Source organism: Anolis sagrei, chromosome 5, assembly GCF_037176765.1.
Source record: "Anolis sagrei isolate rAnoSag1 chromosome 5, rAnoSag1.mat, whole genome shotgun sequence".
Taxonomy (NCBI): domain Eukaryota; kingdom Metazoa; phylum Chordata; class Lepidosauria; order Squamata; family Dactyloidae; genus Anolis; species Anolis sagrei.
The window spans coordinates 80,857,414-80,881,718 of record NC_090025.1 but is presented as its reverse complement, the minus strand read 5'-3'; the positions used below and the strand labels follow the sequence as shown (position 1 = coordinate 80,881,718).

Below are 24,305 nucleotides of genomic sequence, written 5' to 3'. Positions count from 1 at the left end.
TAAATTAATCATACAAATTTAATTTGTATTGTGTGGTTTCCGAGCTGTATGGTCATGTTCTAGCAGCATTTTCTACTGATGTTTCGCCTGCTTCTGTAGCTGGCATCTTCAATAAACTTTAATTTATTGATTATGTTTGCATATGGGTTAAAATAGGTTTGATTCCATGTTAGTTCTTCCGAGAGTATATACACTCCAATTAATCTTACTTTGAGTACAACTGATGTCTCACTGAATGGGTCTATTCCAGGAAGAACGATCATTTGAATAATCTTGGTATTTCCAATCAAAGAGCATGGCTTTTAGATGATGTATTTAAGTATGTGAAACAACAGACATCATCTTAAGAACCATTTTCTATCACCTCCTGCAAATGAATGTATTTATTATTTATTTATTTGCGACATTTATATGCCACCCTTCACACCCCGATGGGGACTCAGAGCAGCTTACAAGATAGATATACACACAATATATTATATTATTAGCATAGTACAATATCAGTATTATATATTACTATATTGAACTATACCATTATATTGTAATATTATTACAATACAATATTATATATAAAATATATAATTATAATATCATATTATTAGTAGTATTATTGTATTGTATTACATTATAATATTATAAATATTATATGTATATACAATATATTATATTATATTATATTATATTATATTATATTATTAGCATAGCACAGGAGACAAGGTCGAACAATCTTCTGGCTCCCCCTCTCTTCACTCTGGCCTAGAGTAGCAGTTGGTGCTGGGGGGAGGGGTCCCCAAATGATGACATATGCAGGAAACAAGATGGAACTGTCCCCTGGCTCCCTCTCTCTTCACTCTGGCCTAGAGCAGCAGTTGGTGCTGGGGAGGAGGGACCCCCAACAGATGACATATGGAGGAGACAAAATGGAACTGTCCCCTGCCCCCCCCCCCACCCCGCCTTTCACTCTGGCCCAGAACAGCAGTTGGAGAATGTTTTTTTTCTAACTTTGTGCCTTTAATTGTCATTTTTATAACTACATATATTAAAAACAGTATTTTTGTTGGGTTTTTTCTCCTCAAATTTCAACCTGTTTAATTGAGAATACTTTTTTTCTGTGAGCAAATATTTAGCCCCGATACTTTCCTGTCCGGCCCAGGGTTTTTCCTCCTCAATTTTGTGACTTTGTACCAAATTATAGTATTTTTCTTTACTGCATTCCTATGCTAGGCAAGGATAAAGAGGGTTTTATTTTCAAAAGTCAGAATGGAAGAACATATGTATGTGGACAGATGGATGGCTCAGTGTTAGAGAGAATTATGGTGTTCAAATCAAGGGTGAAGGTGATAACAGAAGAGGGAAGAGAATGAAAATGGTGTAAAGAGAAGATAAATGTGTGCATTCATGTGTGAGGGAGGGAAAAGCAGTAGGCAAAAAGAAAAGAGGAATATGATGAGAATTATGGGAATATGGCCAAATGTATGCCTACATGAAAGAAAGAGAAATTGTGCTCAAGCAGAAAAGGGAATTCCCTGACCACTTCTGATAATAGGTTTATATATCCCCAGCCTTAAGCTCCAACTACTACAGTACTAAAACTACTTTCCCATCAGTGAAATGGGCCCTGGCTTTAAACTGCTCCATCATCTAGCATCAAGGATTCCAGTCTTAGTAGAAAACAGCACTTCTGATTAAAAAGGTGAGAGATTAAATGAATTTATGCCCTAAATTTGCTTAATACTTTATTTATTTATTTTCCTGGGCCAGAATGAAGGGGGGCAGGGGACAGTTCCATTTTGTCTCCTGCATATGTCATCAGCTGGAGACCCCTGCCCTCAGCACCAACTGCTGCTCTGGGCCAGTGAGGGGGGGGGGGGGGCAGAAGACAGTTCCAACTTGTCTCCTGTGCTATGTTAATAATATAATGTAATGTATTGTATATACATATAATATTTATAATATTATAATGTAATGCAATATAATACTAATAATATATTATAATTATATATTTATATTATATGTAATATTACTAATAATATTACAATATAATGGTATAATACAATATAGTAATATTTAATACTGATATTGTACTATGCTAATAATAGAATATATTGTATGTATATATACTGTATATACTCGAGTATAAGCCTAGTTTTTCAGCCCCTTTTTTAGGCTGAAAAAGTTCCCCTCAGCATATACTCGAGTCAAGGTTTTGTTTTTGTTTTTACTCTGCTATTAGGATTATTTTTATTACATTTATTCTTTTAATCTATTATTATTATTATTATTATTATTATTACTATTATTATTATTACATTTACATTATTTTACTCTATTATTACTTTTATTACATTTATTATTTTACTGTATTTATTTATTACATTTATTATTTTACTATATTATTGTTATTATTGTTATTACATTAGTTACTTTATTATTACTATTGTTATTAAATTAAATTTCCATTTTTACTTTATTATTATTTTTATTACATGTTATTACATTTATTATTTTATTCTATCATTATAGGTAATAGGTAAGCACATTTACATTGAAGGAGGTTAGCATACTGGTTGAATCAGAATTGGGCAGTCTTATCTTAAATTACAGTTTTATGTAAATACTCAAAAACATTTAACCTCTTGATGATTACCAGTAGCAGCTACATTTCTTACCGTCGGCTTATACTCGAGTCAATACGTTTTTCCAGTTTTTTGTGGTAAAATTAGGTGCCTCAGCTTATATTCGGGTCGTCTTACACTCGAGTATTATATGGTATATCTTGTAAGATGCTCTGAGTTCCCTTCGACAGGAGAAGGGCGGCATATAAATGTCGTAAATAAATAAATAAATACTACTTTAGGAATGCTAAAAGTAGTTTAACTCCTTCCAGAATACTAAAGCAACCAATATCGTTATGGCTGCAGCAATAATAAAAACCGGCTCACTTAGTCAAGGAGTCACAGGTGCTATATTAAGCCTGCCTCCAAAAGATTTCCTCCTAATTTTAGAAGAATGGGAAAACATCATAATCTGGGCTGCTGGGAAGTCGTATGTTATTACAGAACAAGAACAGACTACAACAGTAAGGCAAAGTTCCGGATTTTGTTGAAACCTAGTCACGTTGATCTGGAATACTATTTTAAGCATAGTACATTTGTACCGTACCTTTTTATGGTGCATCCTGCAAAACAGCAAATATAGCAGGTAGAAGTTCCCAATGCTGAAGAGAAGATTGATGAATCTGAGCATTCCTGTCGAGCAGACGATGCTTCCAGACCACCCAAAGAGCCATGCGGCAGGCTTCACAATTCCCACCGACACCAGGTATAAACCAGGTAGCGTTGTTATCATTGGGTCCCACTAGACAAAATAGGAAAAGGTGAAGTTAGAAGACAGTGACTTCAAGTGGTTAAGGAAATATATTCTTTAAAAAAACAGAAGGCAAAATCAATAAATTTAATTAAACCCCTTTTTCAGCACTCTCCTGTGTATCATGAAAAATGAAGATTCCTACATCTGATGAAAAAGGCAAGAGTTAATAAACCTATGCCAGATAAAACATATTAATATTTTGAGTGCCACAACACACTTTGTTGTTGTTTTTGCTGAAAGTCTGAAAGCTTATATGTTTTTTGCTTATGAAGAATTTTAAGTGATTCAAATGGACATGACATTCATACATGTCATCAAAGAGAGCATAGTGCCCAATTTACACATTACAGGGGCAACATCTAAAAGGAAGTACAGGCAGTCCCAAGTTACAAACAAGATAGGTTCTGCAATACGTTCTGTAGGTTTGTATATATACATACATGTTTTGGATAGCATGGGGAAGGGTTAACACCCCTGTGGTGTTTGTTTTGTTGTCTGTACAGATTTCACCACACTTTCTGTCCCTGTGATAATTGGATTTTGAAAAATGTGTTTTGCTGCGGAAACAAGAATTGGTGATAAAAGCTTCAGTGGAGACACCTTTTCCCCACAATAATAATTCTTCCAGAAGTGGATTTCCCCTCCAAAGGGTAGATTTCCTCTCACTTCCTATTGTCCCACCTCCATTCTTAACTATGAGTTGTTTGTAACTCAAGGACTGCCTGTATTACTAAAGTAAATAAACTTATTTTGTCTCCACAATGCCATGCAGACATGAAGCACTCATTTCCATAAAGAAGGAAAAGAAACCAAGAATTGTATCACTGTGGTAAAAGGTAGTCCCCTAACATTAAGTCCAGTCATGTCTGACTCTGGGGTGTGGTGCTCATCTCCATTTCTAAGCCGAAGAGCCAGCGTTGTCCGTAGACACCTCCAAGGTCATGTGGTTGGCATGACTGCATGGAGCGCCGTTACCTTCCCGCCGGAGCGGTACCTATTGATCTACTCACATTTGCATGTTTTCGAACTGCTAGGTTGGCAGAAGCTAGGGCTGACAGCGGAAGCTCACGCAGCTCCCCGGAATCGAACCTGCGACCTTTCGATCAACAAGCTCAGCAGCTCAGTGCTTTAACCCACTGCGCCACCGGGGGTATACTCTGCATAATCCTACCGAAACATTCCCTGCCTGAACGTCTCTCCCTCTCCATCTCTCCGTTGCCGTGGACCGACCACTTCCTGATTAGATTTAGGCTCACTGCGCCCCCTAACCTCCGCAAGGGTGGAGGACCCATTAAGATGGTCCGCCCCAGGAGGCTAATGGATCTGAACGGATTCCTGACGGCTCTTGGGGAGTTTCCCGCCACCGCGGTAGGCGACAATGTCGAGGCCTTGGTCGCTCTCTGGAATGGGGAGATGACCAGGGCTATTGACATGATCGCTCCGGAACGTCCCCTCTCAAGTAACCGAGCTAAACCAGCCCCTTGGTTCACCGAGGAGCTGGCAGCGATGAAGCGAAGGAAGAGGGTTCTAGAGAGCGTGTGGCGATCGGACCCAAGCGAGTCAAACCGAGCACGGTTTGTGTCCTTTTTGAGGGCATATGCCGCGGCAATAAAAGCCGCAAAGAAAACTTTCTTTGCGGCCACTATTGCGTCTGCAAAGAACCGTCCGGCGGAGTTGTTCCGGGTTGTCAGAGGTCTTTTAACTCCCCCCACTGGTGGGAGCCCTGACAACTCGGCAGCGCGCTGTGAAGCATTTGCTCGGTTCTTTGCAGACAAAGTCGCTTTGATCCGTTCCGGGCTGGACGCCACATTAGATGCAGTCTCCGTGGATGTGACACAAGCACCTGCTTGTCAGATTTTGTTGGATTCTTTTCAGTTTGTGAAACCCGAGGATGTGGACAAGGTACTTGGAGGAATGAGACCCACCACGTCCATCCTAGACCCCTGCCCATCCTGGCTTCTTAAGGAGGCCAGAGGGGGATTGGCCGAGTGGGTAACGGTGGTGGTTAATGCCTCCCTTCGGGAAGGCAAGATTCCAGTGAGCCTAAAACAGGCTGTTATAAAGCCGCTGTTGAAGAAACCATCACTTGACCCCACTAAATTGGACAACTTTCGGCCTGTTTCCAATCTTCCCTTCTTGGGCAAAGTCATGGAAAGCGTGGTGGCCTCACAACTCCAGGTATTCTTGAGAGACACGGATTATCTGGATCCGGCACAGTCTGGTTTCAGACCGGGACATGGTACCGAGACGGTCTTGGTCGCCTTAGTGGATGATCTGCGCCGGGAGCTAGACAGGGGGAGTGTGTCCCTGTTGGTGCTCCTGGACCTCTCAGCGGCCTTCGATACCGTCGACCACGGTATTCTTCTGGGGCGCCTTGCAGAGATGGGCCTTGGGGGCACTGCCCTGCAGTGGCTCCGGTCATTTCTGGAGGGTCGTACTCAGAAGGTGTTACTGGGGGACTCCTGCTCAACGCCGCAGCCGTTGACCTGTGGCGTTCCTCAGGGTTCCATCTTGTCCCCCTTGCTGTTTAACATCTACATGAAGCCGCTGGGTGAGATCATCCGGAGTTTCGGGGTGCGGTGTCACCTGTACGCAGATGACGTCCAACTCTGTCACTCCTTCCCACCTGCTACTAAGGAGGCCGTCGAAGTCCTGAACCGGTGCCTGGCCGCTGTAATGGTCTGGATGAGGGCGAACAAACTGAAATTAAATCCAGACAAGACAGAGGTACTCCTGGTCAGTCGCAAGGCCGAACAGGGTATAGGGTTACAGCCTGTGCTGGACGGGGTCGCACTCCCCTTGAAGGCGCAGGTTCGCAGCTTGGGTGTGACCCTGGACTCATCGCTGAGCCTGGAGCCCCAGGTTTCAGCGGTGACCAGGGGAGCATTTGCACAGCTTAGGCTCGTGCGCCAGCTGCGCCCGTATCTTGGGAAGTCTGACTTGGCCACGGTGGTACACGCTTTGGTCACATCCCGCCTCGACTACTGCAATGCTCTCTACGTGGGGCTGCCCTTGAAGACGGTCCGGAAGCTCCAGCTAGTCCAGCGCGCGGCAGCCATGTTGTTAACGGGAGCTGGACGCAGAGAGCATACAACGCCCCTGCTGTCCCAGCTCCACTGGCTGCCGATCTGCTACCGGGCCCAATTTAAGGTGCTGGTGTTATCCTACAAAGCCCTAAACGGTTCCGGCCCAAAATACCTTGCAGACCGCATCTCGGCCTACGAGCCCACGAGGGCCTTGAGATCATCCGGGGAGGCCCTTCTCTCGGTCCCGCCTGCCTCACAGGCATGTCTGGCGGGGACGAGGGAGCGGGCCTTCTCGGTGGTGGCCCCCCGGCTGTGGAACACCCTCCCTGCTGAAGTTAGACAGGCACCCTCCTTGATGGCCTTTCGTAGGGGCCTGAAAACATGGCTCTTCGAGCAGGCCTTCAACTGAGTGTATTTGAATGACAATGGAATGAACTAGGACTACGAATTTTGGCTATGACCCCAGGACCTGACGAAGCGGATTTTTAATATAAGTATATGTTATGTGGTATTTGTCTGGTTTGTATCGTCACGGCTCACTGTACACTGTCTTCTTTGTTGTTGTTCACCGCCCCGAGTCGCCTTCGGGCTGAGAGGGGCGGTCAATAAATGAAATAAATAAATAAATAAATAAATATGATCCACCTCGGAGGTTAAGATCATCAGGGGAGGCCCTGCTCTCAGTCCCACCCCCCTCAGAAGCACAACTGGTGTGGACGAGAGACAGGGCTTTCTCAGTGGTGGCCCCTTGTCTGTGGAACTCCCTCCGCAGTGAAATTAGATTGGCCCCCTCCCTCCTGACCTTCCGAATAAAACTAAAAACTTGACTCTGGGGTCAGGCTTTTGATCAATAATGGGAGCAAGGTAATAAGAGATTATAAATGAATTTTAATGATGACCCAGACTGGCCTTGGAATATGACCTGGACTATGTGATTTTTAATGTGCTGTTTAAATGTTATGTTTTAATTGGATGGTTTTAATGTTTTGTTTATCCATTGATGTATGTCAACATGCGGCACTGAATTATTGCCTTTGTAAAACTGCCTCGAGTCCCCTTCGGGGTTGAGAAAGGCGGGATACCAGTATGGTAAATAAATAAATAAATAAATCTACATAGCTTTCAGAAATAGTATGAGGGAAGTAAATATAAATACACTGTCTTAAATATTTATTCATCATTCAAAAAGTAATTATCCCATAATCCATTTTTTTTCCAGGATCAATGGCTTCAGGGGGTAAATGGGAAAAATATTTTCCCCAGTCTTTTCAGTTTTCTTATGTAACATCACATCTCTAGAATAAACTGCTTTATCTGAGAGTTCCCTCTTCCTCCGGTCCTTGTCTCAACCAGAGGATTTGGGGTCCCCCAGTCAAATTTCCCTTCGCTTTTAATAATGCTGCATCTGAATGTCAAGTTCCTTCACGATTTGGAATGAATTTTCCAATTAACTTGTGATTGCTTAGCAAGGTTTTTCTAGAGTTTAACCCAACTGACTAGATTCCTCAGATTACAATGAGATTAGAAATACAATTTAGTGAATTAGATTGCTAGAATTTGTTTAGTGGGTAATCTTGTCACACTCAACAAAAGATCTGCAGCTTCAGGAGAAGAAACATCAGAACTGGAGGAAATGCATACCATGACTTTGTTGTTAGGGAGGCTAATCTATGTATCTCTTTGGAAACACAGTAGAGAGGGAAGAGATTTTTTTCTGAAGGCCAAGTCATAGAAGAAAACAATTGAAAAAAAGAGGAGTGTCATGGAAATGGGGATTGGGATGGGATGGAGAGGGTAGTTTCTTTGTTTAGTTCCATAAGTAGCAAGGATCCTTTCAGAATGCCCAACTCATCCATCTATATAAATAAAAATGTAATGTTCGGGTTGACACTAAATTGACACTAAATTTGGACACAAGACACCTATCAGGCCAACGAATGACCATCACCCATAAACATACTGAAAAACACAGAGGAAATGACTTAAAAAGCAAAAAAAAAAATACACACAAAGCACATATACACAGACTGGGCCACAGCAACGTGTGGCAGGGTACGGCTAGTCTATATAAATAAAAATTTAATGTTCGTTTGTGGGATTAGCATAACTCAAAAACCACTGGATGAATTGCCGCCAAATTTGGCCACAAGATACCTACTAACCTAAGGAGTGACCATCACTCAAAAAAATTTGATTTTGTCATTTGGGAGTTTAGTTACTGGGATTTATAGTTAAATTACAATCAACGAGCATTCTGGACTTCACCAATGATAGAATTGAACCAAACGTGGCATACAGGACTCTAATGACTAACAGAAAACACTAGAAGGGTTTGGTGGGCATTGACCTTGAGTTTGGGAGTTGTAGTTTGCCTACATCCAGAGAGCACTGTGGACTCAAACAATGATGGATCAGGACCAAACTTGGCACGAATATTCCAAATGCCCAAATATGAACACAGATGGAGTTTGGGGGAAATAGACCTTGACATTTGGGAGTTGCAGTTGTTGGGATTTATAGTTCACCGACAATCAAAGAGCATTCTGAACCTCACAAATGACAAAATTGGGGCAAACTTCCCACACAGAACCCCCATGACCAACAGAAAATGCTTAAAGCCATCCAGTCCAACTCCCTTCACCAGGGCAAGAAAACGTAATCAAAGCCCTCCTGTCAAAGAGCCACCCAGCCTTAGATATAGATGATTCACAGACAGAGAGAGATATAGTATCATAGATTTGAAAGGGACCCCTAAAGAAGAACAATTATATGTTGCTTGTTCCAGAGTGGGCAAACCAGGCAATCTCCACATCAACACTGACAAAGAAACAGCAAGAAATACTGTTTACCCACAAGCATAAAGACATTATATATATTAGAAATCAACACTTTCTCATTACTTTATTTTCCAGATCAACAGACGGGGTCACAGCAACGTGTGGCAGGGGATGGCTAGTCAGTTCATATGGAAGGGAAATGTTTGCAGTCTTTTAGAAGAGTGATGTGTACTGGTATTTTTAAGTAACTCCCAGTTTAATAATTGTCTTGTATGAAGTTATTTGGGGTGAGCTGCAGTTAATCTCTTTGATTTCTCCTCATCTCTATTACTGTTCTGTTCCTCCACATTCAACAACCTGCTAACAAGAGAGAAGGGAAGTTAGGGAAGCTAGGGCAGTTGCCACTCTTACTCAGTTAAAACAGCTGCATACCCTTTTGGGATGGGAACGATAGTTCAAAATGAGTTTTCCGTGAAATGTCATGTTCCTTTTAAAAGAAGTATGGTATATAGCCCACATTCTCTTTGACATTTGGAGATGCATATGCTTCTTTGCTAACAAATTATTATTGAAATGAGGATTTTTTTCTCAATGACTCATACTGGATCCGATATACATTATATTGTTTCAGAGGGACTTACTCTGAGTGGAGAAGATTCTGATCTTGCATTACAATCTCACAATCATGTATTCGAGAATAAGTCCCAGTGTACTCAATGAGGTTTACTACAAAATAAAAATGCAAAGGACTACACTGTTAATGTGCTTTTCCTTTGATGTGTCCAGACCCTGCCATATGACAGCCAATAAATAGAGTGGATAAGGAAAAAGGGAAACAGGGAAATGGATACTTTAGAACAGGAGACCTCAACCATTAATTCTCCAGCTGTTTTCTACTTCAATTCCCAGATGCCTCCACCAACATGGCCCATGAGTACAGCTTCTGGAAGATGAAGTCCAAAACATCTTGAGGATGAAAGGTTGAGAGGCATTGGTTTAAAGAGATTAGAATTGGAATCCTTCAGGTTGGGCTAATAAGATCACTGTAATGCAGTGGAAACTGCAATTTCACTGTGGATTGAGCTTAAAGGTATGTTACACAGGTACAGCTTAATGTAGATACAGCTTAATGGTATAACATTAGAAAACGTTGACCATTTCCGGTACCTTGGCAGCCATCTCTCCACCAAAGTCAACATCGACACCAAAATACAACACCGCCTGAGCTCTGCGAGTGCAGCATTTTTCCGAATGAAGCAAAGAGTGTTTGAGGACCGGGACATCCGTAGGGATACCAAGGAGCTTGTTTATAAAGCTATTGTCCTCCCAACCCTGCTATATGCCTGCAAAACATGGACTATCTACAGACGTCACATGCAACGCATGGAACGATTCCATCAGTGCTACCTCCATAAAATCCTGCAAATCTCTTGGGAAGACGTCAGCGTGCTGGAAGAAGCAAAGACCACCAGCACTGAAGCGATGGTACTCCGCCATCAACTCCGCTGGACCGGCCACGTTGTCCAGATGCCCGACCACTGTCTCCCAAAGCAGTTGCTCTACTCCGAACTCAAGAACGAAAAACAGAATGTTGGTGGACAGGAAAAGAGATTTAAAGATGGGCTCAAAGCCAACCTTAAAAACTCTGACATAGAGTTTATGGCCCTTGAGCACTCCAGCTGGAGGTCAGCTGTGACCAGCAGTGCTGCAAAATTTGAAGAGGCACGAATGGAGGGCGAAAGAGAGAAATGTGCCAAGTGGAAGGCGCGTCAAGCCAATCCCAACCGGGACCACCTTCCACCTGGAAACCAATGCCCTCACTGCAGGAGAAGATGCAGATCAAGAATAGGGCTCCACAGTCACCTACGGACCCACCAGAATACTGATCCTGGAGGACTATCCTATCCGGCCAACGAGGGATCGCCTAAATATGTTACATTGGTGGCATGTAAGATTATAAAAGAAAAAGACATCACTCTACCTGTACTGGAGGCAATGTATTCACATCTGATAAGGGGGAATTATGGGGTGGGGTTTCAGGACAAGCTGAGGGCCTGAACTTCTTCAAGCAACAAGAATAACTGGATCTTCGGCTCACTCTTGTTTGACAAAATTGGTATGCCAAATTTCTTTTGACTAGAAGCTGGTCACTTAGAGTGCTTCTGGTGTCGCCGTATGAAGGCCCTCCATTGTGCATGTCACAGGACTCTGGTTGCATTGTAGTAGGTGGTCTGTTGTTTGCTCTTTGGTAGAAGAGTAGAAGTTCAAAAGGAAACCTATACTCGCTACAGAATAAAACGCTTTGCAGAGTATACTGACCAACAAAGACTAGCTGATCCATCTCTCGAGAACATTGTTGGTGAACCACTTACCTCAAAAATTGAGCCCTTCTTTTGATAGTAAAGATAAAGGTAGTCCCCTGACATTAAGTCCAGACATGTCTGACTCTGGGGTGTGGGGCTCATCTCCATTTCTAAGCCGAAGAGCCAGCGTTGTCCGTAGACACCTTCAAGGTCATGTGGCCAGCATGACTGCATGGAGCGCCGTTACCTTCCCGCCGGAGCGGTACCTATTGATCTATTCACATTTGCATGTTTTCTAACTGCTAGGTTGGCAGAAGCTAGGGCTGACAGCGGAAGCTCACGCCGCTCCCAGGAATCGAACCTGCGACCTTTCGATCAACAAGCTCAGCAGCTCAGTGCTTTAACCCACTGCGCCACCAGGGGCTCCTCTTCTTTTGATAGATGAGCCTTTTTCAATAAATGAACCCAACCGCCTGACAAAGGCTCTTGTGAGTCAAAACTGGTTGCAGGTTGGTGTCGATTTGTGTGTAACGAAGGGAATAGGACACCTATTGTGACTACTGGAGTCTACTCGTGTGCAATAAATAGGACATTTATGGTCATTCAAGGACTATTCTTACTCACATATTTTGTTTCATACTTGAAGAGAAGAACCAATTGTTTCTGCTTAATGTGAATGTGGCAGCTCTGTGTTTTGTTGATATGTGTATTTGTGATATATACATTGAGTTAATTTAGATACTTTTGCATTACCACAATCAGTGGATTTTGGTCTCCACAGTTTTAAGGGAACCCATTTTTCATTTCAGTAAAAGTCCAAAAGGCCCAGAGGGCCGAAGTTTGCTCGTGCCTGCTCTGTACCTATCATCTATCTGGCTGGAGTTACACTTTTAAATGTACCTGTTCCGACTTACAAACAAATTCAACTTTAGAACAACCCTACAGAACCTGTCTTGATTAACAAAAAGTCTTATAAGCCAGGCATGGGCGAGCTTGGGCCCTCCAGGTATTTTGGACTTCAACTCCCACAATTCCTAACAGCCGGTAGGCTGTTAGGAATTGTGGGAGTTGAAGTCCAAAATACCTGGAGGGCCCAAGCCTGGCTTAGGAGAGGTCACGAAATGACTCCTAGCCTAGGCAGGCGAGGGCACGCGAGGAGGCGGCTGAGGGTGAGCTAGGCCTCTTTCCTCCCTCCGTCTTTCCCTTCCTACCTGCTGGAAGCGCCCCTCGCAGTAGGCCCGGGCCTGGGCGACGTGGAAGGCCTCGTCCATGTAGGGCGCGCGCTGCTGGCGGCTGAGGGCCGAGAAGAGCAAGCAGGAGGCCAGGAAGGCGCCGCTGAAGGCCGCCGAGAAGCAGTAGGCCTCCGAGCGCTCCATCCTCCAGCCGCAGAGGAAAGAGGCCCGCGCTTCTCTTCTCTCCTGCGCTCTGTGGCGGAAGGTGGAGCCCGACGCCGCTCGGCTCCCCACCCCTTCCTTCCCGCCCTCCCTCCCAGGCCTGTAGAATCGGGGCCCAAGAAGGCCTTCACCCCCCTCCCCTCAATATAGGCTGCTTTCCTGGAGAGAGAGACATCTAAACGCGGTAGGTTGGAGACTGCCCAGGCTCTGGGATCCTGGGAGTTGTAGTTTGGGGAGGCGCCTGCCCTCTTTGGCCCTCTTCCTTTCACACAGCTGTATCAAATCCACGTTGAGCTGGGTTATATGGCAGCGTGGAATCAGATAACCCAGTCAAAGCAGATATTTTTGATTATATATTATAACATTGTAATATAATAATATGCATTGTCGAAGGCTTTCATGGCCGGAATCCATGGGTTGTTGTAGGTTTTTCCGGGCTATATGGCCATGTTCTGGAGGCAATTTTTTTTCTCCTGACGTTTCGCCTGCATCTATGGCAAGCATCCTCAGAGGTAGTGAGGTCTGTTGGAAGTAGGAAAAATGGGTTTATATATCTGTGGAATGACCAGGGTGAGGCAAAGGACTTTTGTCTGCTGGGCCTAGATGTGAATGTTTCAGCTGATCACCTTGATTTGCATTCAATGGCTTGGAAGCGCCTGGGGGGAATCTTTTGTTGAGAGTGATTTCATGTGCCTGTTTGTTTCCCCTCTGTTGTTTTGCTGCTGTAATTTTTGAGTTTTTTAATACTGGTAGCCAGATTTTGTTCATTTTCATGGTTTCTTCCTTTCTGTTGAAATTGTCCACATGCTTGTGGATTTCAATGGCTTCTCTGTGTAGTCTGACATGGTGGTTGTGAGAGTGGTCCAGCACTTCTGTGTTCTCAAATAATATGCTGTGTCCAGGTTGGTTCATCAGGTGCTCTGCTATGGCTGATTTCTCTGGTTGGAGTAGTTTGCAGTGCCTTTCACGTTCCTTGATGCGTGTCTGGGCAATGCTGCGTTTGGTGGTCCCTATGTTGACTTGTCCACAGCTGCATGGTACACGGTAGACTCCTGCAGAGGTGAGTGGATCCCTCTTGTCCTTTGCTGAACGTAGCATTTGTTGGATTTTCTTGGTGGGTTCTTTAAGTGGTTTGTATGTTGTGTTTCCTCATCAGTTTCCCTATGCGGTCAGTGGTTCCCTTGATGTATGGCAAAAACACTTTTCCTCTGGATCTTCATCTTTACTCTCGTGGTTTGTTCTCGGTTTTGCAGCTCTTCTGATGTCTGAGGTGGAGTATCCATTGGCCTGTAGAGCCCAGTTAATCTGTGCTACTCCGCTGCTGAGTATGCATGCCCAGTGTGGAACACATCTCACCACACTAAAACAGTGGATGTGGCTCTTAATGAGACATGCCGATTTATCACGGGGTGTCTGCGCCCTGCACCACTGGAGAAATTACACTGCCTAGCCAGTATCGCACCACCTAACATCCGCCGGGAAGTTGCAGCCAATAGTGAAAGGACCAAGGCAGAGACATCCCGTTTGGGTATCAGCCAGCACGTCAACGACTTAAATCCAGACATAGTTTTCTAAGATCTACAGAGACACTCGCTGGAACGCCTCAGCAAGCAAGAGTCCAAAAGTGGCAGGCTCAAATCCAGAACCTCAACCAATGGCTGATACCAAATGAGAGACTCCCCCCTGGGCACACAGAGGACTGGGCGACTTGGAAGGCACTGAACAGACTGCGCTCTGGCACCACGAGATGCAGAGCCAACCTTCAGAAATGGGGCTACAAAGTGGAATCCTCGACATGCGAGTGCGGAGAGGAGCAAACCACAGACCACCTGCTGCAATGCAACCTGAGCCCCGCCACATGCACAATGGAGGACCTTCTTGCAGCAACACCAGAAGCACTCCAAGTAGCCAGATACTGGTCAAAGGACATTTAATCAACTACCAAACTCACACATTTTGTATTTTCTCTGTTTGTTTGCTTTGTTCTGTTAGAAATGTAATATAATTGACTGGCTGCCCTGACACAAAAAATAAAATCCCACAAACGAACATTACATTTTTATTTATATAGATATTTACATAGTGGTCCTTCTAAAACACAGACATGTGCTTTTCATCTTAAGAACAGACAAGTATCTCAAGCTTTGAGGATTACCTGGGAAGAAATTCCACTGGAGCATTGCAGCACACCAAAATACCTGGGAGTTATCCTGGACTATGCTCTGATTTACAAGAAGCACTGCTTGATTATCTAGCAAAAAGTGGGTGCTAGAAATAATATCACATGACAGCTGACTGGCACAACCTGGGGATCACAACTAGATATAGTGAAGACATCTGCCCTTGGGCTTTGCTACCTTGCTGCTGAGTAGGCATGCCCAGTGTGGAATACATCACACCACATTAAAACAGTGAATGTGGCTCCTAATGAGACATGTTGTATTATCACAGGATGTCTACGCCCTACACTACTGGACAAATTATACTATTTAGCTGGTATTGTACCACCTGACATCTGCCGGGAAGTAGTACAGGGACAGGAATTGAGATGAAATCTTCTGAACGGGAGCACAGACAGCAAAACAAACTCCACAGGGGTGTTAACCATTACCTATGCCACCCAAAGATCAAAATTATATATTCTTGGCTGGAGTTACACTTAAAAATGTACCTGTTCTGACTTACATACAAATCAAACTTAAAAACAAACCTACGGAACCAATCTTGGGGACTGCCTGTATATGTTAAGTCTTTGTTGAAGAATATTGAGTCACATTTGACATCATGGGAGATTAATGTAATGCTCTGTGGTTTTTTCTCAACTGCAAAGCACAAGAGACATGTACTATTTTTCGTTTTAAGTTCATTATAGCTACCAGAATTATAGTTGTGAACCTACATGAGATGGAATGCCAAAGTTGTTGCATGTTTCACACTTTCACATTGTGCCTTTTCAGAAAATATCAGATGGTTACAAGACCATTCTGCTTGTGCCAGAATAAATCTGGTACATAAACTGCCCCGCATAACATCATTTTTTTCTATTTCTTGATATGGGCTAAATTAACCGGACAAGGCTTTAAAGTTCATATTCAGTTTGATTCTTTTCAAAACATTTCCATGGAAGGTACCTCTAACCTTCACTAAGTAAAACTACTGTCCTAAGTGGAAAATATAAAATATCAACCATGCCCATCACTAACTTAGAAATGTTTATATATATTCCAGGTTTGTCTCGAAAGAAGTTTACTGTTCTGTTGCAAGATGCAGTGTTTAACCCACCGACTGGAACTGTTTCCTGACTGCCGTGTTACCCTCATCCTATTTAATGATGTGAAGAATGCTGCTACGTTAAGAAAAAAAGCCATGGAAGGTGCTATTGATGCAGCATTAATTAACCCTGCAATGGTGAGCGAACATCCTAGTTTCTGTAAATAGGTTGACTAACGATAGCAAAGGACCTATATTACTTGCAGTGATATTGTGAGGTCACTAAACTTATATTCTGCAATGAACATAAACTCTTCGCGTCTACAAGCTACAATTAGGAAATGACCAATAGATATCTCTAGTAACAAGGTGCAAATCTACGTCATGAAATCCTTATTTCTTTGGATGGACGTCATTTCCCTCTTTCTTCGTGCCTTTGATTCAGCAGTAAAAAATCTGTGTTGTCAAAGGCTTTCATAGCTGGATTCACCGGGTTGCTTTGAGTTTTCCAGGCTGTGTAGCCATGTTCCAGAAGCATTCTCTCCTGACGTTTGACCCACATGTTAGCTGGCCTTGATTGTTTCACGTGTGGAATTCCCCAGGGTTTTTTTTAGTATTGCTCTTTATTTACTGTCCTGATTTTAGAGAAGCCATTGAAATCCACAAGCATGTGGGAAATTCCAAGAGAAAGGAGGAAAACTTGAAAATGAATAAAATCTGGCTACCAGTATTTTAAAAAATCAGGATAGTAAATAAAGAACAACACTAAAAATACAAGGGAATTCCAGACAAGAATCAATGAGGGCCAGCTAACACCTCCCAACAAAGGATGCCCCAGGCAGGAAGCAGACAATATTTGAAGCTGCAAGGCCAATCAATGCTAATCAAGTTGGCCAATTGCAACATTCACATTTGCCTCAAACAGGTAAGAGTTCTTTCTCCCACCCTGGGCATTCCACAGATATATAAACATCATTTGCCTAGTTTCCAACAGACCTCACAACCTCTGAGGATGCCTGCCATAGATCTAGGTGACGATATATACAACACAGATATCTATTACTAAGATACACAAAGTATTATGTTATTGTTGTTGCAACTTCAAATATGATGTCATATGACAGGTTTATTACTTATATTGTGTTTATAAGTAATAAACCTGTCATATGACATCATATTTGAAGTTTCAACAACAATAAATAATAGATGTAGGTGAAACATCAGGAGAGAAAGCTTCTGGAACATGGCCATACAGCCCGGAAAACTCACAGCAACCCCGAGACAGGAATATTTCCTCCTTTTTGTTTGTTTCATACATTTGAGCTCATTCGCCCCTCCTTTTTTCTTTGGAATAGCAAGGTTTGCCACTGCCACAACTATTTTTTTTTGTCACTTGAAGCCCAACCAAGCTATTTTCCAACCCATTCAAAGTGGCTCATGTGGAGTTTGTATTTTAATATGTGGTCAGTCCTCATCAACTGGGCTAAAATATAGTGACTGCTCCAAGATCATCCAGACAAAAACAAAAAGCATCTCCCCAATGAAAATTCACCGAGCTATCTTTCTAAATTAGAGAAGTGCTCTTAGGTGATTTACTGTGCCCAATAAAATGCTGTTTAGATAACTTTCTTGGTTTGTTTGTTCATTATAGGGGCATTATTTATCAGGAATGGTCTCCCTTTTTAAAGTCAAGATAAGAATGTTGTTCCTCTCGTTCACATCCATTTTCTAAAAACATTAGCAAACATTTTTTAAAAGGCCAGATTTGGTCACAAATAAAGATATATAAAATGCAATCTGATATTCTCATCTTTCTTTGCATTTCAACACACTCTAATTTAAGATTGCTTTCAGTGATGGGCAACCTTTTGAGCTTGGTGTGTCAAAATTCGCCAAAAAAGCAAGCACAATTCAAAGTGCTGGTTTTGAGCTATAAAGCCCTAAACGGCTCTGGCCCACTTTACCTGTCTGAAAGTGTCTCTATGAACCATCAAGGACTTTAAGATCATCTGGAGAGGCCCTGCTCTTGGTCCCAACACCATCACAGTTGTGTTTGGTGGGGATGAGAGACAGGGTCTTCTCCATGGTGGCTCCTCGGCTGTGAAACTCCCTCCCTAAAGAGGTTAGATTTGCCCCCTCCCTCCTGACTTTTCGCAAGACACTTAAGACTTGGCTGTGGGAGCAAGCACTCACAGAATAGACAGTTTTTATTGGCATAGATGAGATTTTATGGACTGCATTTTTTGGAATGATTTGGAGGATGTTTTAAACCTTTCTTGGGGTTGTTGTGAACTGTTTTTAAATGTATATTTATTATCATTTTATGTAATTGTGTATTTTATTGGTGTTTTTATATATTTGGAAGCCGCCCTGAGTCCCTCTTCGGAGGTCGAGAATAGGACAGGATACAAATGTTCTAAATAAATAAATAACTAAGCATATTATTATTATTATTATTATTATTATTTTATTTACAGTATTTATATACCGCTTTTCTCACCCCTGGGGGGGGGGGACTCAAAGCGGTTACTCAGGTGGAGTGTCACTTCGAGGGGAAAAAACATAATTCTGTGATATTTATAGTTTAAATAACAAAAAAGTATAAATATAATATATAACTGCATTCAATAAACCAAAAACTAATTATTTAACTTACCTGCTTGGTGATGTCTTTGTTCATCTGTCAGCTGGTTTCTTTTGTTGGTCTTGATATTATGTAACTTGTGTGGAGAGCTGTGAACTAAGATAAGTGAGGGGGAGGGGGAATTCTTTAACTAACCTGCCTATTAGTGACTTTTTTGTTGCTGATTTTCATTGGCTAAAACTTCTATTGAAGGTTGGTATTTTGTACACTTCAAGCCCAAGCAAGCACTACTAACTTCATCTGTCAATCTGTTTCTTTTGTTAGTTTTGATATTATTTAATGCTGAGAATAAAGGCTCCCAAAAGTACATAGATGGGTCTCCCGCGGCATTCTGCTTCTCCCTACTCCGCCGACTGGAAGTGAGTTCAAAGATCCCCTAACAGCCTAACCGGAAGTCCCACAACTAGACGCACTGCACTGGAGTTCTGTTGTTTTGGCCTACAGACCTCAGGCACAGAGTGCCTACACTACACTACAGAAAATGTTTCATTCTTGGCTACTGCACCCAAGCCAAGGATGAAACGTCCTTCTCGGCATGTGGCCCCATACTTCTCTGTATGCGGCTATATGTGGCTGCGTGTCATCGAAAATGGCTATGCGTGTCAGTGTTGACACATGTGTCATAGGTTCGCCATCATGGCTTAATGCAAAAATTTCACAGTGAATGAAATGTTTATAAGCTGGATGTATGGTTGATTATTATTCCTGTTTTGTTTGGGATACTGTGTGTATGCAGATCACATTGCCTATCAGCAACCCAGTTAAAATTCTGTATTTTGAGGCAAAGGCAAGGTATTGTGCTCCAAACGAAAGCAGAATAGAATTTTAAAAAATGAATAATGGTACAGATTTCTCAGGAAAAGTATGGTTATGTTATCTAAAAATCATTAAGAGAGAAAATGTGCATATTTTCAAGACAAGTATTTCCAGAGTTTGGTTTAAGTAGGTGAGTAAGAAAGGAAGAAATGCAGGTCATAAAGGCCTCTGGCACACTTTAAGGTTTCCCAAAATGGATGGGGAGACATGAAGAAAGAAGAGAGAGATAGAAAGCCCTTAAAAGGAATAGGGACTTCCTCGTTTGGCCTTGTATTTTATTAGAGTAAATATTTTTTGGTACTATTCTAATTCTAGCTTTAGGCCCAGGAACTTATTTTCTTCATAAAATCAATCACTATGGAATAGATTTACTAGGATACGCTCTAGAATCCGTCCACATCCTTATCCACCAAGACTGTGGCACAGCTGGCTGGGGGTCCGCTGCATTAAATCACTACTGACCAAAAGGTCATGAGTTCGAAGCCAGCCCGGGTCGGAGTGAGTTTCCAACCAATTTGTATAGCTTGCTGTCAACCTTTGCAACCCGAAAGACACTTGCATCCGTCAAGTAGGAAATTTAGGTACCGCTTATGCGGGGAGACTAATTTACGATGCCATAAAAATCTCCAGCAAGCATGCAAAAAATGAGGAAGTACTTCATCAGTGTCACAAATGGACAGTGAAGCGACAGCTCCCCTGGTGGCCAGAATACCCTCATGAAAAAGCTGGAATGTTAAACAGCCTCTGTGTGTCTGTCTATATATGTTGTGTGTCTATGGCATTGAATGTTTGCCATATATATGTACATTGTAATCCGCCCTGATTCTCCGGTAGGATGAGAAGGGCGGAATATCAATACTGTAAATAAATAAATCCTCATATTCTATCATCTGACAGGAAAAGCATCGATGCTTGACTATTTCTAAAACATGATAACAATATCTCATGATTGGGCTGAAGAAAATTGGCCTCTTTTGAGACCTACTGTTTAGAACTAAATTTTCTTTTCTTTACTGTGGCAGGTGGTTGACCCATTTCAGATACTCGTGGCAACAAATAAAGCTGTTCATCTGCACAAGATTGGCAAAATGAAGACTAGGACACTCAATGCAGAAATTATATTCAACCTTTCTCCAAACAATAATGTAAGTTTCTGCTTATAATTGGGGGCAGTGAACTTGTACACTCAGGCTGGATCTACACCACCACCCTTTGTCCCAGGATTTGATCCCAGATTATTTTATCCCAGATTATCTGGCAATGAAGACTCATATAATCCAGTTCAAAACAGATAATCCGGGATCAAACCCTGGGATATAGGTCAGTGGAGATCCAGCCTCAGGCCACTGCCAGATAATCCAGATTATAAAACCAAAACATTATCTGCTTTGAACTGGATTGTATGAGTCTATACTGCCTATAATCCAGTTCAAATAAAATAATCTGGATTTTATATGGCAGTGTAGAAGAGGTCTCAGCCTAATTTCATTTAGCACTTAAAATCATGAAGCTCCCCAAATACTGCAGAATTACTTTTGCTCTCTTGAGGCCCCATATATGCTGACATGTAATGCAGTTTCTGAATGCAGATTAACTGCATGGAACTGGATTATATAGCAGTGTAGATTCATATAATCCATTTCAATCTGCATTATATGAGTCTTCACTGACCATATAATGCAGTTCAAACTGCATTATATGGGAGTGTAAATGGAGCCTGAATCACCAAGCTAGGAAATACTTTGGTTTTCTTTTTGTTCATGCTTGTGTGAGAGAGACTTAAAGGAATGAAGTGACAGAAAGAGGAAGCCATTCTGTCCTGCAGTGCTGTAAGGTTTACCCATGATGCCCCAATTTACTTTTTCAATTACTCTACAATCCTTGAGATTAAAAGACCCCCCTTCACTTGTTTTAAATTAGTTTTTTCAACAAAACAAGATTTATCAGAGTCCCTGTCTACACTGCCATATACAATCCAGTTTATCTGCTTTGAACTGGATTATAGCGCAGTGTAAACTCATATAATCCAGTTCAAAGCAAATAATGTGGATTTCATGTATATATCTATTTTGTGTCAAAAGCATTGCATAAATTAGTATAAAACTGATAAAAATATAAGGGGCTAAATATCTTTTGACCAAAAACGGGCAACAGCAATCGCATTGTCTGTAGCCTCAAACAATTTTTCCTCTGTACATGAGGCAGGACATTGCGGGCAAGCATACAGCTGCAGAGTTGTCTGTCCTGCTCCATAGTCACACAAGGTGGATGATTCTTTTAGGTAGTGCCATTTTGCCAGATTGTCTTTTGATCTGCCCACTCCACTTCTGAGACTGTTCAGGGACTTCCAAATTGCCTATTCTTGGTTTGCCCCTGGAGGAAGACCCTCGTGGGGGGCATCCAGTTGGGATTTCCTGGTTTAGCTGCCCAGAGGGATACCCTTGCTGTTGCTGGGGGGATGCCAAGAGGAGTGGTAGTTCTCATGAATTTTTTCCTTGATTTCAAGGAAGGAGGCTACTGGGAGGAGGCTGATAGCCATGCAGTGGATGGCTTTCCCAGTGTTCAACCTTATTTCTCTCTCAGTTAGCAGCAACTTCCCATCACACGTCGGAGCGGGGGGGGGGGGGGAGGCAATGCCATCTAGCTTGTAGAGTTTATCAACAGGTGTAAGTTTACGACATCCTGTGATTATTCTGCATGTTTTGTTCAATGCTATGTTCACCTGCTTCGCATGTGCAGACTTGTACCAAATAATGTGGATTATTTGCTTTGATAATCTGGGTTATACGGCAATGCCGGAGGAGCCTAAGATATCCTTTCCCCTAAAAGAGACAACTGACATATTGCTCAACACAATACATATTTTCTCTGCGTCATTTTGAGGCTTGCTTCAAACCCCACCTTGGTTACTAAACTGCCTTCATCCCCACAAGACTGAAGATAAGTACAAGCTGCATATTTGGTCTTATTCCAACCTACTACTGAATATCTAATATATGTGATTATAACTGGGTGGTTTTATTTTATTTCTAAATTACAAAATTTAATAATTATATTATTATTGGTGATTTTTATGATAGAACCAATTAGGAACTGCCATTTATAATGAAATTTTGAGAGTTTTGTCAGAGTTCTGAAATTTTCATCACCAGAACTTTAGTTTTGTAAGTACTTTAGAACCATGGATTGACCAGGCCTAATAAATATAGTAAATAAATAAAAAATAAATTCGTCTGAAAGGGAGAAATACATCTGTAAATGGTTTCGTATTGTTAAGATGTGATCGATGGAATTCTATTTTGTCCTTTTATGTTAGATTTCAGATGCCTTCAAAAGGTTTGGCATTTCAGACAGTGACACTGCCGTCCTTATTGTCCTGGTTGAAGATGAAAAGAAAACGGCGAACCTGGAAGATCTAACATGTCAGGTGGAAGGTCGGCAGGTTCCTCTAACAGATCTCCCCAAAATAACTGATCTACAGAAGGTTAAAAAGGTTTGTCTGTGCTTTCCTGGGAGAGGGTGGAAGTGAGAAGAGGGAGCATTTTGATTTTTTTTTTAAATGACTGACTATGTAGATGAATGAGCAGAATCCTAAACATGCTTAAACAGAGATATGGCTCAATAAATTCAGTGTGGTTTACTCCCAGGCAAGAATTTCATCCATAAACATGAATTAGCTTACCATATATACTCGAGTATAAGCCAACCAGAATATAAGACAGGGCACCTAATTTACCACAAGAAACTGGTAAAACTTATTGACTTGATTGTAAGCCGAGGGCGGAAAATGCAGCAGGTACTGGTCAATTTCAAAATAAAAATAGATACCATTAAAATTACATTAATTGAGGCATCAATATGTTGAATGTTTTTGAATATTTACATAAACTGTAATTTATGATAAGACTGTGCAATTCTGATTAAAGCATTATTCTAACCACCTTGAATGGAAATGTGCTTACGTATCCATAATAATAAAATAAAATAAAAATGCAATAATAATAATAATAGAGTAAAATAATAAATGTAGTAATGGCAATAATAAATACAGTGAAATAATAAATGTAATAATAACAATAAATACAGTAAAATAATAAATGTAATAATAATAATAATAATAATAATAATAATAATAATAATATAGTAGAGTAATAAATAACTTTGATTCGAGTATAAGCCAAGGGCGACTTTTTCAGCCTTAAAAAAGAGCTGGAAAACTCAGCTTAAACTCAAGTATATACAGTAAGTTTTTTCTGTCTTCTAATTATTTCTTACTCCATATTGAATACAATTAACTTGTTAAACTATACGTGGTAAGGGAGTAAATATCTCAATACATCCTATAAGGCATTTTGGGCATTTTTTAAATCTCAGAATCATATTATCCTCGAAGTCACTATTATATTACCCTTGCAGATGTACAAGCTTACTCAACAAGAAGAAAAAACCGGAACGCTACTGGATGGCATCATTTGTAGAATGGCAACCAAAGATGTTTCATGAACAAATACATCAGGAAAAAATCGAGACTGTTTATGAACAAATGTTTCTTTTCATATTTCTATTTGCTTGAGGCAGTGCTCTAAAATCTTTATTTTATTTGGAAACAGAATTCAACATTATTTTTATTGCAGGGGTGACGTGATCTTTTAAATAATGTTTTTATTCACTTTATTTGTATATTATGACGTTGCCATTGTATTCAAACTGGCCCACAATTTAAAATACTGCAAATATAATAATAAAATCCAGAATTCCTTTGTCAA

At 41.5% G+C, this 24,305-nt stretch overlaps 2 protein-coding genes across 3 annotated transcripts in view; one reads left to right on the top strand and one right to left on the bottom strand.

Annotated features, from left to right (window-relative positions):
- The window catches only part of ALG10 (ALG10 alpha-1,2-glucosyltransferase), a 22,216-nt gene extending 9,274 nt beyond the window's left edge, over nt 1-12,942 (bottom strand). The window contains exons 1-2 of the mRNA XM_060778412.2: nt 12,687-12,942; nt 3,163-3,357 (exon numbers count right to left, since the gene is read on the bottom strand). Of these exons, the coding sequence (XP_060634395.2) occupies nt 3,163-3,357; nt 12,687-12,851 (360 nt within the window). The 5' untranslated portion in view covers nt 12,852-12,942. The remainder of the gene's footprint in view (nt 1-3,162; nt 3,358-12,686) is intronic.
- TPRKB (TP53RK binding protein) lies at nt 12,566-24,305 on the top strand. Of its 2 annotated transcripts, none has more exons than XM_060778414.2 (5): nt 12,566-12,644; nt 16,098-16,277; nt 20,562-20,684; nt 22,856-23,032; nt 23,956-24,305. In XM_060778414.2, the coding sequence occupies exons 1-5, from the start codon at nt 12,597-12,599 to the stop codon at nt 24,040-24,042; spliced, it is 615 nt and encodes a 204-aa protein (XP_060634397.2). In that variant the 5' UTR covers nt 12,566-12,596; the 3' UTR covers nt 24,043-24,305. The 2 variants fall into 2 exon arrangements, with proteins under 2 accessions (XP_060634397.2, XP_060634396.2); XM_060778413.2 differs by lacking the exon at nt 12,566-12,644 and adding an exon at nt 12,870-13,053.

Bases quoted from the DNA above. Each gene is read 5' to 3' on its own strand.
- TPRKB (XM_060778414.2), top strand. From the start codon at position 12,597: ATGACTCCTAGCCTAGGCAGGCGAGGGCACGCGAGGAGGCGGCTGAGG. The intron at 16,278-20,561 runs GTGAGCGAACAT...TTACTGTGGCAG, and splicing joins CATTAATTAACCCTGCAATG to GTGGTTGACCCATTTCAGAT. The intron at 20,685-22,855 runs GTAAGTTTCTGC...CTTTTATGTTAG, and splicing joins ACCTTTCTCCAAACAATAAT to ATTTCAGATGCCTTCAAAAG.